At 40.2% G+C, this 16,742-nt stretch overlaps 3 protein-coding genes across 3 annotated transcripts in view; 2 read left to right on the top strand and 1 right to left on the bottom strand.

Moving 5' to 3' along the window:
* The window catches only part of LOC112425398 (nif-specific regulatory protein-like), a 119,694-nt gene that overhangs the window by 53,822 nt on the left and 49,130 nt on the right, over positions 1-16,742 (bottom strand). The gene's annotated exons all lie outside the window — the stretch shown is intronic.
* LOC105474816 (olfactory receptor family 2 subfamily A member 7) lies at positions 846-2,601 on the top strand. Its single transcript, XM_011729628.3, has one exon. It carries the CDS (start codon positions 846-848, stop codon positions 1,800-1,802), a length of 957 nt encoding a protein of 318 aa, XP_011727930.2. The 3' UTR covers positions 1,803-2,601.
* LOC105474815 (olfactory receptor 2A1/2A42-like) lies at positions 8,600-9,727 on the top strand. The gene has a single exon (XM_071094309.1). It carries the CDS (start codon positions 8,600-8,602, stop codon positions 9,530-9,532), a length of 933 nt encoding a protein of 310 aa, XP_070950410.1. The 3' UTR covers positions 9,533-9,727.

The raw sequence follows: 16,742 nt of genomic DNA, 5'->3' as shown, positions 1-16,742 counted from the left end.
AAACCTTCCAATTTAAGATTAAACCTAATGCGGTTTGAAGACTTTGACATGTGTATCAATCAGTGTTCATTGTTTCTGAAACACAGTAGAGAAAAACTCTGAATAATAGGACCAAGGAAAAGAAGAATTTATTTGAAGGATATGAGATAGTTCACTAGATCCAACAAAAACTGTGTATTAGATTAACATGTGATATTCATCCCTGAGAGGACTGAGCCATTTAAAAAAAAAATAAGAACAAAAGAATATATTAATATGTGACATGTTTATTTTGAAATTTTAGCCTTTATTAAAAAGTTAACATAATAAAAAAGAAACCTATGTATGTGTGTGCGTGCATTTGTTTTTCTTTTTTTTTTTTTTGGAGCCGGAGTCTCGCTCTGTCGCCCAGGCTGGAGTGCAGTGGTGCAATCTTGGCTCACTGCAAGCCCCCCCTCCCGGGATAAAGCAATTCTCCTGCCTCAGCCTCCCGAGTAGCTGGGACTACAGGTGCAACCGCTGCGCCCAGCTAATTTTTTGTATTTTTAGTAGAAATGGGGTATCACCGTCTTGTCAATGGTGGTCTTGAATTCCTGAGCTCAGGCAATACGCCTGCCTGGGCCTCCCAAAGTGCTGGGATTACAGGTGTGAGCCACCGCACCCAGCCTGCATATATTTTTTAAACATTTCTATTAGCATTACCAAATGGTCTTTAAGCATTCATTTAAAAACACAAAAACTCACTGCAGCTGCCTGTGAACCCTTTTCTAATTCACCAAAGAGTGCCAAACAAGTTAAAATGAATCTGTTTTTAAACACTTCTCTTAAACCATGAGCATTAACTTGATTTCCTCTGTCATAGGGATATGGGACACAATCTAACATCCATCACAGAGTTCCTCCTGCTGGGATTTCCCGTTGGCCCAAGGATTCAGATGCTCCTGTTTGGGCTCTTCTCCCCATTCTATGTCTTCACCCTGCTGGGGAACGGGACCATCCTGGGGCTCATCTCACTGGACTCCAGACTGCACACCCCCATGTACTTCTTCCTCTCACACCTGGCGGTCGTCGACATCGCCTACGCCTGCAACACAGTGCCCCAGATGCTGGTGAACCTGCTGCATCCAGCCAAGCCCATCTCCTTTGCAGGCTGCATGACCCAGACCTTTCTCTTTTCCACTTTTGCTGTCACAGAATGTCTCCTCCTGGTGGTTATGTCCTATGATCGGTACGTGGCCATCTGCCACCCCCTCCGATATTTGGCCATCATGACCTGGAGAGTCTGTATCACCCTAGCGGCGACTTCCTGGGCCACTGGAGTTGTTTTATCCTTGATTCATCTTGTGTTACTTCTACCTTTACCCTTCTGTAGGCCCCAGAAAATTAATCACTTTTTTTGTGAAATCTTGGCTGTTCTCAAACTTGCCTGTGCCGATACCCACATCAATGAGAACATGGTCTTGGCCGGAGCAATTTCTGGGCTGGTGGGACCCTTGTCCACTATTGTAGTTTCATATATGTGCATCCTCTGTGCTATCCTTCAGATCCAATCAAGGGAAGGTCAGAGGAAAGCCTTCTCCACCTGCTTCTCCCACCTCTGTGTAGTTGGACTCTTTTATGGCACAGCCATTATCATGTATGTTGGACCCAGATATGGGAACCCCAAGGAGCAGAAGAAATATCTCCTGCTGTTTCACAGCCTCTTCAATCCCATGCTCAACCCCCTTATCTATAGTCTTAGGAACTCAGAAGTGAAGACTACTTTGAAGAGACTGCTGGAAGTAGAAAGGGCTTTATGGAGAGGATTATGGCATTGTGATTGACAGTGATCTAGGAAGTTAGTTACATCGTTGGGCAGTTCTTAACCCAACTCTGTACTGGTGTGACCTCTGCCCTCAGTGGACATGAGAATTATGTGAGACATTTATTTAAAACAGAGCTATCTCCTGCCCTATCTTTAAATGACTGATTCAGCAGATGTGGGATGAATTCTAGAAATGTATCTCTTCAGGTCATGCTGCAGCTTCTCCACACCGGGACAATACCCCTTACAATATCCTCATTAGCTTTTGATCCAGTCCCATAGCTCCCAGAATGTTTTCCTCAAAACACTGGTCCCTTCAGAGAACTTTAAAAATAAGTTCTGTGGTCAAAGAAGTTTGAGACTTACTTCCCATCAGATGCCTCTGTCTAGGGATCACAATTCATATTAGCACAGTGAACGCTGTAAAAACTTCTCTAGGAAAGAATAATTCTATTCCAGCTTTAAGCCAGTGTTTTCTAAACTTATGTGAGCACATAAAATTTCCTTTGTAATACTTAGTAAGAGTTTCCTGGAACAGGAGATCCTGATATTAATTGACTCATTGTGAATACTTCCTTCAGCCCCCTTCTAAGGCAGAACAATATTTTTTTCCTTGCAAAGTGAACCTCTAAAGAGATGTAGGTCTGAGCATTATGCCTCGATCAGTCTGTAAAAATCTGGCCTCTGTTTGGATACAGACCGTGAGGGACCCTGTCTCTATTGTTCAACGGTGGATCATCTAAAGAAAATAAATCGAACCCTGTCCATCACGGATCAGCATTCCTAGTATAGAAGCTTCAGGAGGTGACCTCATTCAACCTCACAATCTTCTACGTTTGAAATTTTTAAAAAATATAATTCAGTATACATCTTCCTGTATTTGCCACTGAATGAAATCAATCTAATTTTTCTAACTCAGGGTTTTTAAGATAAACCCAAATTTCTCAAAAAAGAAAAATGTAGAAAGATTTCAAAATCCACCACCTACACACTTAAAAGTCGTAGCAGCTTCCTATGCCATGGGAAACATGTCATTTTGAGATGATGTTTTTTTCTAGGTTTAAGTTTGGTCTTAAACATTTATATTTAATTTCTTATTGTCTTAGTTCGATGAATTTACTTTTATATCATAAAATAGATTTTTACACAATAAGTGAGTGTCATATCATGTTAGATATAAAACTATGTCCCAAAACTATTTTATACTGTTTTTTTGTTTGTTTGTTTGTTTGGTTGGTTTTGTTTGGTTTTGTTTGAGACGGAGTCTTGCTCTATCGCCCAGGCTGGAGTGCAGTGGTACGATCTCGGCTCACTGCAACCTCTGTCTCCCAGGTTCAAGCAATTCTCCTGCATCAGCCTCCTGAGTAGCTGGGACTACAGGGGCATGAAACCATGCATAGCTAATTTTTGTATTTTTAATAGAGACAGGGTTTCACCATGTTGGCCAGGCTGGTCTCGAACTCCTGACCTCAGCTGATTCACCCGCCTCGGCCTCCCAAAATGCTAGGATTACAGACATGAGCCATCCTGTCTGGCCTATTTTATACTTTTTATACTATTTATATAGTATAAAAATAGTTTAAAAACTATACTATGGCATACTTTTCATAAAATAGGTTAAAAGTAGACTATAGTATAATTTTTATACTATATACCATATTATATTTTTATAACTGTTGTTTCCATTTGCTACTAACTTTTTCTTTTGTATGTGAGTTTCCTGATTTCTATATTTTCTGCAGGTCACCTGCAACATAAAAAGAAAAAGAAAAGTTGTAATAATGATGGGTGGCCTACTGTGCAACAAGATTTCCATATAGTATTTTTGGTGTCCTTACATGTATGTTTCTTCTCGCGGTGGATGTGTAGTCAGAGCACAGATGGGCATACTCTCAAACCTTAATAACTGTGCCAGATTGTCCTCTGAGTTTATTCTAAACCTTAGGAAGTCAGAGACCACACTATGGAACTAACTTCTTTCTAAATTGCATGACTGACTGATAGGAGATTTCCAAATAACATTTTGACTGCCTCACATCCAGGAAAAGAACTCAGCAAAATACAAATAAATGTGACAATATCTTAGACAGGAAATCTTCTCATCCCACAAGAGGCAGGAAACTGCTAGAGGAAGCTACCTTGGAGAGGATTCTTTCCTCCCCTCCCGAGAGGAGCTGAACTCAAAATCTCTGCATTTCATAATAGACATTAGAGGAAACATTTCCAGCAGTGGATTTGCACTGGTGTTTTGTCCCCTAGAAAAACGTTTCCTTCGGGTAGGTTCTAATAAGCCCCATTGGGACACTTTGGATTTCCTTGTCTGCTCTCTGCCTCTCTAACCTTAGAGGGTCACTTGGAATCAACTCATATTTCAGGTCCTCTCTTCCCATTTCTGCTGCCACACAAGGAACCCAGATTACATCAGAGAGAGGCTGAGCTCCAGAGGTTCACACCAGGAGCTTACTCATTGCCACGCTGTTCCTGCTTCCTGACAGGTTCACTTGAACCATCTGGAGATTGGGGAACAAGGGCAATCTGGGTATTCATGAAATTCAAATAATGCCAAGCATTCCGGGATGGTAATAAGAGATGTTGTCTCAGAGGTGTGCTCTGTGGCTGTCTGGGTTTCTTAATTGTGCATCCTGCTGGGGTTAAGAACAGAAATAGAAAATGACAATTGTCTTGCCTCTCCTTCCCTCAGGAGGTGAGCATGCAGGAGGTTTCATAGCCCAGTCCCTACAGAGAGCCCTGAACTGCCAACCAGACTGAGCCCATCAGAGAATAACACCTCCTTTGCTGAGGATTCTCATACATTTTCAATCAGAAACAGAAGCAAAGATTCTGCAGCTCCCACTGAAACTCCCAGAAACCTTCAGGTGCTTCACCCTTCTGAGATCCTTGAGTCCAAATGTGGGAGCTAATCAGATTGCCTTTCTTTACTTTACCATGAATTCCTCTTAGACATGTTGTAGCTCCTAGGCTTTGGTTAACTCTCACTCTGTTACTGACGCTTTTTATTAAGTATTGAGAAGGGAAGTAAATTATTTCTTTTACGGCTAAACATATATGCTCATCATTCATATTATATATTAATGGTTCCAGGGAAAAAATAGATGCACATTTGATGTGCAAATTATGTAAAAGTGTTTAGGACTTGGCTATATATGTTTCTTTGGTGAAGAAATATCTATGTGATAGAGATTTATTTGGGAAAGATGACACTCACAAAAGAAGTCAGAAATTGCTGTTTCCTAGATTTCGCTAAAATGTATGAAATAATTTTCCCAGCCAAAGGAAAGTATAGCACAGTATATTATGGAGGGATGTTACATCTCAGGAAAATTAATACATGTCAGCTGTTTTATGCATTTAATTATTGTCAGTACAGTCACAATACATGCTAATCTATGAGAATGTATTTAGTGCAATGAATATAAACCCAAATGATGCTAAATCAGTGTCTTATCTTAAATTGAGCATGGCACTAAAGAGGGCATAAGGCATCTGGAATGTACTAAATAAATATGTATAAATATTAGATTTTCCATAGACTGGAGGATAAGTTTTTGTGGTGCACATGGAAAGAGTACAGAAAAAGAACTGAGGTGAGAAGGGTGGTGTAATAAAGTAGGAAAATGATGTAATAATTAATAATACCTTAAGTTTTCTTTTTATAGGATTTTTGTTTAATGTATACTTTTTTATGTATTTCTGCTTTTCCTCCCAAGGCACATCTTCACAATGAAATCTTCACAAGCTCAGAACCATCAACTTGCTACACTGTGCTCCTCCAGTGCCCAGTTCACAGGAAGCACTCAAGAGTAGGATCAATTGTTATCAGCCTTTACCAGATTATTGAATAGACAGTAGTTACATGAAACTGACAGTTCTTCATGGCCCACGATAGTTCTTATATCCAGAAAACTTACTTAGATTATCAACTATGACTCCATAAGACAACTTTGTGAAGTCTTGGCTCATAACTATGTAAGCAATAAGATAAGTCAGTTTTCATTTCTCGCTTGTTACTTACAAGTAAATAGCCCTGCAGCTCAGATGAGCTACAGATTAACTATAGATAATCACTTTAGCGATTCTGCTTTACCCATGCCCAAAATGTTAGAAAAGAACCGGACAGATCATTAAATTTTGAGATTTGCTTTTTAAAATGCGGGTTCCATAAAGTTATGTTGTTTTGCTTATATATAAAGAAGCAAATGCCTTCTTAGATACTTACTTTAAAATTCTAGTTTCCTTACCATGTATTAACCAGATAATCTGTCATTTTTTAAATTCTGAAATTGTACATATATAATGTACATCTCTGTGCCTGAAAGCTACATTTGGAATTAGAAGGTGTGTCAAGGTAGAGCAAAATCACCCAGTCCATTCCTTCCAACTCCCTAGAAATCTACTCTGTTTGGTTTCCTCTTGATGGTCTTTAATTAACATTAAGTATATCACATAGGTATCAAATAAAATTTAAAAAAAGATAAAAGAGAAGTGATTCAAAATTCAAGTGTTTAAACACTTTATGAATCCTCCCGTTGTTCTTGACACATTTTTAAAATTTCATTTTAATTCAGATCATTAGGGATGAAATTCTTCTGAACTGTAGCATTTTATTTCTTTTGGGAGGAAGGGGCTAAACTTGGCATAATTATATGAGACTATACTATAAAAGAAACCAGATCTAATATAAGGACATCAATACTTAGTTATTAATTCATTTGCTTATATTTATGTATATGTCATTTGACAAATGTGTATTAATATACACAATTAAAGGGATATAAAAATGAACATGCCCCCTCCATTTCTTTAAAAGAAATCAAGACTGAATCAAACAGGACTGCTGTTCTGAAAGAATACGCAGACTATCAGGTACCTTATTTTCCTTCTTTTACACCTGTCTTTCAGTTGGCTTCAAAAAATCACGGTTTTTACTGTGTTTCTTTTTTCCTTTATGTCTTTCTTTTGAGGGAAATGAAAAATTGAGAAAGGAAATTATTGTTTTATAAGTGGGTAGGTTTGTATACATCTTTCACAGTCAAATATTTTTCTATGCCTTATGAGTTTAAAAAATAAATTTAGAAAGTTTGATAAACACATGAATTTTTTATTTTATGTTATTTTATGAGATGAGGGCTTGCAATGTTATCCAGGCTGTCCTGGAACTCCTGGGCTCAAGCTATCCTCCTGCTTCAGCCTCCCAAGTAGCTGGAACTACAGGTGCATGTGACGGCGCCTACTGAGAAATTTTTACTATCAACCTAAAATTTAGTAAGTTCTGGTCAAATGTGAGGCATGTTTAATATATTATTTAGATTAGTTTTGTGTCAAGGTAACTTGATCACCTATCAATAATGCTTATAAGAAAACAGATATCTCATCTGTTGCTGTTAGAAAGGATCTGTCTCTTTCCGCAATTCTTGCTTCAATGAGGTTTCCTTGACCCAGAGTCTGGTCCTCACATTTTAGATTCAGCTTTAGGAATTTTGTTCAGGAACTGCATCACACTACCCAAAATCAAAAGAGGAAAATGCATAAGCCAGAATACCTAAACATTCGTTTATTTAAACTTCAAAATGTGACTGCAAAAGGAGCCAAGAACTTTACTACTCAACACATTTCTTCTTTGTAGAAATAACTGCTCAAGAAGATAAATTATTACCTAACAGTTAATTGATGAATATGAAATCAGAGCAAGAGGGGCTAATTAGAGATTTTACTAGCTAGGGCTATTTACCCAAACCATCTATCCAGACTGTAGACATAGAATCACCAGGTGACTAGGATCCTGGGGCAGCTGGTTCCCCTTTTTCCTTACCCTGAATGTCATTAAGGATGCATTGCCAAATACTGCCCCTCTGGCCTGATGACTACACTCCGTATTGGTTACCTGCCTTCTTTTTCCTACAGTCTTTCTCCAGACAGGCACACCATACAACTGACTACACTTGGGCTCACTGAATGAATCACATTCTTCTGCTCTGCCTCCCAGAGATTTCATCAAAGCACCGGCAGTGGCCTTCTGGAAGCTCCTCAAACTCTCCAGTCACATGTTTCCTGCAAGTGTAGTGTTTCTCACCTCTAGATTGTTATTCTCATCAGTTACATGTGAGTTTCACAAATTTATTTCTCAGAGTGCAGGTCTGTCTCTTACATCCTTGGGAAACACTGCTTAATATCCCAACTGGTATTGACAACAATTAAACTAGGCACTGGCCAAAAACAGTGCCTTTCCTCACTTTAATCTCAGTAAAGTAGATAAGCCTCGAGTTATTTTGTTATTGCAATGGCACTGACAAATGTTTGCACCAAAAACCATGTTGAAGTTCGTTAAGGAAACTGTGATCCAAGATTCAAGGTCAAGAAGACAAATTCATCGATTCAGCACACCACCAATTCACAGGCTAAGCATCTTACTGTGAATTCGTTTATGCTGCCATTTGTCAAGTGCCAAACTGAATTACTGATTTGTCAATAATTTCTTTCTGTTGGTTACTTACATAGTATATTGCAATTCTTGTTGCTGAAGTTAGCTACCCTTTTTCTATTCGAAAAATAATTTCTTGCATTTGGGATTTCAGGTATAGCGATTGTTACAAATATGAAGGACTGAATTAACAGCAAGTTTTCAAGTAAAACTTTACTTATGTATAACTGAATGAGTTATTGAAGACATTTACTAACAATTTTCCACAAACTAAAAATTTATAAAACAATAAATAAAATAGACTTTTTAAAAAGTGTGTCACATAGTTACTTTTTGTTTGTTTGTTTGTGTGTTTGTTTAGTTTTTTCACTAGTGAAATGGTGAAAAATCAGACAACGGTCACAGAGTTCCTCCTGCTGGGATTTCTCCTGGACCCAAGGATTCAGATGCTCCTCTTTGGGCTCTTCTCCCTGTTTTATGTCTTCACCCTACTGGGGAATGGGACTATCCTGGGGCTCATCTCACTGGACTCCAGACTCCACACCCCCATGTACTTCTTCCTCTCACACCTGGCTGTCGTCAACATCACCTATGCCTGCAACACGGTGCCTCAGATGCTGGTGAACCTCCTGCATCCAGCCAAGCCCATCTCTTTTGCTGGCTGCATGATGCAGACCTTTCTCTTTTTGAGTTTTGGACATAGCGAATGTCTCCTGCTGGTGGTGATGTCCTACGATCGTTATGTGGCCATTTGCCACCCTCTCCAATATTCCGTCATCATGACCTGGAGAGTCTGCATCACCCTGGCCATCACTTCTTGGACTTGTGGCTCCCTCCTGGCTCTGGTCCATGTGGTTCTCATCCTAAGACTGCCCTTCTGTGGGCCTCATGAAATCAACCACTTCTTTTGTGAAATCCTGTCTGTCCTCAGGCTGGCCTGTGCTGACACCTGGCTCAACCAGGTGGTCATCTTTGCAGCCTGTGTGTTCATCCTGGTGGGGCCGCTCTGCCTGGTGCTGGTCTCCTACTCGTGCATTCTGGTGGCCATCCTGAGGATCCAGTCTGGGGAGGGCCGCAGAAAGGCCTTCTCCACCTGCTCTTCCCACCTCTGTGTGGTGGGACTCTTCTTTGGCAGTGCCATCGTCATGTACATGGCCCCCAAGTCCTGCCACCCTGAGGAGCTGCAGAAGGTCCTTTTTCTATTTTACAGTTTTTTCAACCCAATGCTGAACCCCCTGATTTACAGCCTGAGGAACATAGAGGTCAAGGGTGCCCTGAGAAGAGCACTGTGCAAGGAAAGTCATTCCTAACAGGCTGTGACATTTGAACTGCCAACCTCCGTTGTCACCTGCACTCTTGATGCCCAATTATTGCATCGATCCAGAAAAGTTTATTACTTTCTTTTTATCTGTGCTTTACTGACAAAAGGGCAAGCCTTTTCTCTTTTTTTGCAGATAAAATTTTAGATATGTTGCATTCATTGGGTTTCTATGAGACATGGTTTTATCAGATGATTTTTTCTTTTATTTCACAATTACTTTAATATCTGTAAACTAAAAAATTATTTTAATTCATTATCCCAGTCCCAAAAGTTAAATGCAGGCCACTTACTTCTTTAACCAAATGATACAGTTTGGCTCTGTGTCCCCACCCAAATCTCATGTCAAATTGTAATCCCTGTAATCCCCACATGTCAGGGGAGGGGCCTGGTGAGAGGTGATTGGATCATGGGGAGGGATTTCCCCCTTGCTGTTGTCCTTACAGTGAATGAGTTCTCACAAAATCTGATGGTTTAAAAGTGCAGCACTCCCCTCTTTGTTCTCTCTCTCTCTCTCCTGCTCTGCCATGGTAAGACGTGCCTTGCTTCCCCTTTGGCTTCCACCATGATTGTAAGTTTCCTGAGGCCTCTCCAGCCATGTGGAACTGTGAGTCAATTACACCTCTTTTCTTTATAAATTATCCAGTCTCGGGTAGTTCTTTATGGCAGTGCGAAAGTGGACTAATACACCGAACTATATAAACTTACTAATAGCATATGTCATAAGATTTAAAAGAAAATAAAAAGGTTCAGCCAAAGAAGTGATTCCCACAACCCAGCAGCACACTTGTCCATTCTCATACAATTGCACTTTCCCTGTTAAATAACAATTCAGAGGTACTTAGTTGTGATGCATGCACCGAGAAATTTTGTGTAAAAATTATTAACTCACGTACAGGAGTTAACTAGTAGTCCGAGTGAAGCAACAAACGTAAAAGAAGAGATAAGTCAGGCACGGTGGCTCATGTCTATAACCCCAGCACTTTGGGAGGCTGAGGTGGTTAGATCACTTGAGGCCAGGAGTTTGAGACCAGCCTGGCCTACATGGCAAAACTGGATCTCTACTAAAAATACAAAAATTAGCTGGGCATGGTGGTGCACGCCTATAATCCCAACTATTCTGGTGGCTGAAGAATGAGAATTGCTTGAACCTGGGAGGCAGAGGTTGCAGTGAGCCAAGATTGCGCCACTGCACTCCAGCCTGGGGGACAGGGGGAGACACTGTCTCAAAAAAGAAAACAAAAAAGGAAAAGAAAAAGAAGATATATAGGGTAAAAGAGAGAAGAGAAGCAAAAGAACCCTACAGATCGTGTGGGAACAGTGAACAGTGTTTACAAAGTTCAGGGTAAACTCAGTAGCTAATAGCTGGCAAAGAGGCAAAACTGGGCATTCCTGTTGAAAAGGCTGAAAATGAGCAACCAAGAAAACTATTTAGGTTGTTTATGGCTTCTTCAGAAAATACTGAGTGTTGAGCTGTGTATTGTACATATGCACATCTATCTCTAAGCATGATTCTCCAGTGTCTTTTCATCAGCTCTTCCACCTTGGTTAGTCCAGTTGTGGATCATTTCCCTCATTAGAATGTCTTACCCCTGAAAAAGGAAATTTCACCAGACAGTGTTGGTATCTAGCTAGCTCTTTAACCATGGTGGTAAAGTTATTTTTGCTGATCCAATCTATTGTCCTGTTAAAAGGTAAACTGAGGTACAATAAAATTTTAAAGAGTTTACTTGAGCAAATAGCAATTCATGAATCAGACAGCTCCAAACTGTAAGTGGTCCGTGGGCTCCACCAAGGGAATACAAGGGGAGGGCTTTCACAGGGCAACCACGGAACTAAAGCAAATATTCGACTGGTTACCTTTATACAATTGCCTTAATTGGCCTATACTGCTGGAAAGTCTCTAGTTATAAAATTTAGTTGGCAGCTTCTGATAGGTTAATCTTAAATTTCATTTTGCTTTAATACAAGTATTTATAAGAAATAGTTCAAGTTAATTTTCACTTGTGTTTGCAAATAAATCTGGGTTAGGTCACTTATGAGGCCTAACTGGCTTTCCCTGCTCCAGGAAAAGTGATTCCATAAGTGACCTAACCCAGCCTGAATCATCTAAGTGATTCTCCATGTCTGGTTTCCATTTTAATTTTCTTTAACAAATCTTCGCTACAAATCTAATGGTTAGAGATGGGTCCCCATGCATTTTAGGTGGCTTCCCAAAGTGTCACCTGTAAATTCTACTTTCTAACCTTCCCTAAGATTAGGATGCCACTTGCTTCCAGGGTCTTTCTCAATTTTACTATATGAGAGTCTGTAAAATTTTTCAGAAAAATAAGTGTATGCCTTTCACTTAGGGGTTAACAAGTACTCCACCCAACTCTTCATTATTCCCTGTGACTGAAGATACCCAGGTAGAACTTATTAAACGAAAAAACAAAATGAGTTTTCATAATAATAGCTAACATTTTGACTCACCACTCAATGGCATATGCTACATATTAAGAGCACTTACATGGGTCACTTCATTTAGTCATAACAAATCCAGGAAGAAGGTCCTATTGTCACTATTTTATGTCTGCACAAACCAGAAAGCAGCAAGTGTCAGACTTTTCCCTAGACAGTCTGGCTCCCAGCCTCTGTACATAGCACATCAATGTAGAATTTTAATATCTATGCTATCAAATAAAGGATAAGGTAAATGTATCCCAAGGCAGAAGTGTTAAAAGAAGGAAGGTTTCTGTACAATCTGATGTATGCCACAGGGAGCTGATCTGTTCTCTCTAAGGCATGGAGGACCAGAGATCATGCAGGAGAGGCTGCTTGTCCTGGATGGTGACTCCTATGTGCTGAGTCACATGAAAGCATTGGACTTCTAGACAAATGCAGAACATGAAGAAGATGAGATTAAAGGTTGTTCTCACTGAGACTGACTATTTAGTTCAGCTAAGACCCAGAACCAAGACACCCATAGTCAGTCTCTCTCTCTCTCTCTCTCCCTCTCTCTCACACACACACACACACACACACACTGAGAGCTTATTTACTTTGTGCCAGTCACTGCTCTAAGAATTTTACATGTATTACCTCAATTAATCCTCAAAATAACACTTTGAGTCAGAAGATAATCAATACACTACCTTACATGTAAAGAAACTGAGGCACAGAGAGATTAAGCAACTTACCCAGTACCTCACAGCTAACAAGTACCCAGTCCAGGATTGAACTAAGACAATCTGATCCCTGACCCTACAGCCATAACCACTATATAGCATGGACTCTATAGAGCATATCTGAGGATAAAGATCAGAGAACTCGTGACGGTGAAACAAAACACATAATTAAGACTAAACTATGGATATTCAGCTTTGGATAGAAAGGGGTATACATCTTCTAAAGGAAGCAGCTTGACTCTAAACAGAGATGTGAAAAAAGTGGGAGAGTGGTCACAAGAAAGAACTGTGACTCCAAGGGTCAGGGATGCATGGCGGGAGGACTCTGGGGTTGAGCTGGAGAGTGAAACAGACAACACTGAAAGAGAAGATGGACACTGCAGTGTTACAACAGTGCCTTACCAACTGATGAGAATTAAAATGGATGTTTTATAGTATTTTATCTAAAAACAGCCCCAAGACAAAGGAATTCAGTTTCATTATTGATATTAAAATGGTTATAATCTTTTGGGTAGTATTTACCTGAAAGTTTACCTGACAACATTGCTCAGGTAGGTATCAAATTTCACACCTAAGATGGGGAGCTCTGCAACAGTAGGAAATGGAATCTGTTCATTCATTTATCAGTAACACAAGCATTTTGCCTAGCACTAGTAGACACTCACTAAGCACTAGTTGTACCAATTCATGCACCTTTAACTATCTGCTGAGTACTTAGATACAATCATCAGTGTTAAACTGTCTTCTGATTTCTATATTTTAAAAATCCTTGGGCAGGGTGCGGTGGCTCACGCCTGTAATCCCAGCACTTTGGAAGGCCGAGGCAGGCGGATCATGAGGTCAAGAGTTCGAGACCAGCCTGACCAACATGAAGAAACCCCATCTCTACTAGGAATACAAAAATTAGCCAGGCATGGTAGCATGTACCTGTAATCCCAGCTACTCAGGAGCCTGAGGCAGAAGAATTGCTTGAACCCAGGAGGCGAAGGTTGCAGTGAGCTGAGATCACACCACTGCACTCCAGCCTGGGCAACAGAGCAAGAGACCATTTCGGAAAAGAATAAAATAAAATAGAAATAGAAATAAAAATAATTTTATTTGAAGAACACAGAATTGTAGAAAGTAATTGTAGCTTAAAAATTATTTAGCACTTGCGTATGAGACAATATGTTACATATTTTTTATATAATCCTCACATCAACACTGTGAATTCAGTACTAATGATATTCTCATTTATAGAGGGGAAATTCAGGTTTAGAGAATTAATTAATTTACTCAATGTCACAGAAATATCAAGTGGTAGAAACAGAACTGTAGTCCAGTCAATCTACTCTACATTAACTGAGAATCATTCTTTTGGAAAGGGCCTATTGATATTTGTATCTTCAGTGGCTAGACCAGGCCAGTTTCATAGTAGTTACTCAATAAATGTTGACTAAATAAATAAATGAGTAATCATGTAGTCCACACTTCTATATTTTTAAAAAAGGATCTCCATAAAATATGTAATTAAATACAGTGGCAGTCAATGTAATCACTTTTAGCTCCAGATAAATTCAGCTTTTGCAAAAGTTTCTTCTGAGATGAATATTTAAACTACATCTCATCTGTCAGTGGCCACAGAGAAACTGTAAACACATTCAGAGAGGATATTTTGAGGCTAATATAAAACTAGGATGATAAATATTTGTTCCTATTATATAGAACAAAGGTTACAGGTCTTTCAAAAAGAGTGTCCCAAATTGCCAAACCCTATAGTTATAGTATGACACAACGTGATTGTGCTGACACAGTAGCCATGGAGAGAGTGTTCCCCTCCTCTCTCTTGCAAAAGAGTAAGTATTAGATGCTGTAATTACTGAAAATGATACATGACACTCTGGGAGTGGAAGTCAGTTCATGCGCCACCTTAAATTGGCCCCCATGGTGTCCTTGGTATGCAGAGTGAGCACTGCCATCACTGACCTGTAGGACTATTCTTTACTCTTTGCTAGATAATGTAGACCGGTGTTTCTCCCATGTCAATGTGTATGTTAATCATTCAGGGATCTTGCAAAAGTACAGGTTCTGATTCAACAGGTCCAAATGAAATAGGCAGAGATTTGCATTTCTTATCATCTCTCATACCTTGCTGATGCTGCGGATCCACAGACCACACTTTGAATATTAATCATATAGAGACTCATTGTTAAATCTATGGTTCCTAAGAAAAAGTGAAGGTCAGGCACAATGGCTTACATCTGTAGTCCAGCACTTCGGGAGGCTGAGGCAGGAGGACTGCTTGAGCCCAGGAGTTTCAGACCAGCCTGGGCAACATAGTGAAACTCTGTCTCTACAAAAAACTTCAAACATAAAAAAAAATTAGCCAGGTGAGGTGGCACACGCCTGTGGTTCCAGTTGCTTTTCAAAAGCTGAGATGGGAAAATTGCTTGAGCCTAGGAGGTTGAGTTTGCAGTGAGCCATGGTTGCGCCACTGCACTCCACCCTAGGTGACAGAGTAAGACCCTGTCTCAACGGGGGGGAGGGGGAAGAAGGAAGAAAGAAAAGAAAAAAGAAAAAAGTAGGAGAAAAACAAGACTTGGAATGCTGTCTCAGAGTTCTGATGTTTTCCCGGACCATATCTATTTTTCTTGCCTTCTCGATGAACTTTGATTAAGAGCCCTGCTTCCATTTGATTTGCTGTTTTGGTTTTTGTTTCCTTTTTTACCTGTCTCTGTTTATTTCTTTGTTTTTAAGTTTTGTAATCCTGTTGGGTCAAGAGAAGAGGTTCACTACTAGGCACAGCCTGGTTTGGTCCTCAGATGACTGGCTCAGAGCCAGGACATCTGGATTCTCTAAAATATTGAAAAAAACCAAAGGCGTTTTTCCTACTCTTTTGCTTATACTCACGTAGTCACTCAACAATTTACTTCTAACAACAGATATGTTGAGGTCTTTCCCCACACACCTAGCAATCTGCAGTGGACACTGACTGCATGCCCTAAAAATCAGTTCAATTCTGACACTATCTACTGAAAGACAGTGTCAGATCCCACAAGCCTGTTCCCCCACCCAACACTTCAGATGGCAATTGCAAGCCTCAGGTTGTGACCTGTGCTTCTGATCAACTGGCTATACATTGGGATTCTCATGCCCCCGCCTCCTTAGTTTCAATGAATTTGCTAAGGTGGCTCATAGAACTCAGGGAAACACTTTACTTATGTTTGACCGTTTACTACAAAGGATATTAAAAAGGATAGAGATGAACATCCAGATGAGAGATGCATCTGGTGAGGTATGGCAGAGGGGGCATGGGGCTTCCGTGTCCTCTCTGGGCACACCACCCTCCAGGAACCTCCATGTGTTAGGCAATCCAGAAAGTCTGCAAACCCTGTTTGGTTTTCTGTAAAGCCTCCATTACACAGGCATGATTGATTACATCACTGGCCATTAGTGATCAACTCAAACTTCAGGCCCTCTCCCCTCCCTAGAGGTTGGGGTATAGGCTGAAAGTCCCAACCCACTAAACACGCCTTTGTTTTTGTGGTAACCAGCCCCTATCCTCAAGTTATTTTGGAGCTCCCTGCCAGCAGTCATCTCATTAGCATACCGTCTAAGTCCATTTTGCGTTGCTATAACAGAATGTCACAGACTGGGTAATTTATTTAAAATCGAAATCTATTTCTCAGTTATGGAATCTGGGAAGTCCAATATCAAGGTGTCAGCATCTGCAGAGGGCCTTCTTGCCGCATGGTGAAAGGTGAGAGGAGGAGAGAGGGACAAACTTGCTTTTGTAACTAACCCAATCTCCACATAACAAATCCACTCCTGAGACAACACCATTAACCCATTCGTTAAGTCAGAGCTTTCATGACCTAATCACCTCTTAGAGGTCCCACCTTTCAACACTGTCACACTTGGGATTAAAGTTTCCAGCTCATGAACTTTGGGGAACACATTCAAACCACAGGACATACAAAAGATACTCTTATCACTCTGGGGATTCCTCGAGTTTTAGAAACTGTATGCCAGGAAATGGGGACAAAGACCAAATAT

Source organism: Macaca nemestrina, chromosome 4 (genome assembly GCF_043159975.1).
Source record: "Macaca nemestrina isolate mMacNem1 chromosome 4, mMacNem.hap1, whole genome shotgun sequence".
NCBI lineage: Eukaryota > Metazoa > Chordata > Mammalia > Primates > Cercopithecidae > Macaca > Macaca nemestrina.
Note: the sequence above shows the minus strand (reverse complement) of the source record. Positions and strands in the feature narration are given on the sequence as shown.

Excerpts from the sequence above, each read along its gene's own strand:
- LOC105474816 (XM_011729628.3), top strand. The coding sequence starts at position 846 with ATGGGACACAATCTAACATCCATCACAGAGTTCCTCCTGCTGGGATTT.
- LOC105474815 (XM_071094309.1), top strand. The coding sequence starts at position 8,600 with ATGGTGAAAAATCAGACAACGGTCACAGAGTTCCTCCTGCTGGGATTT.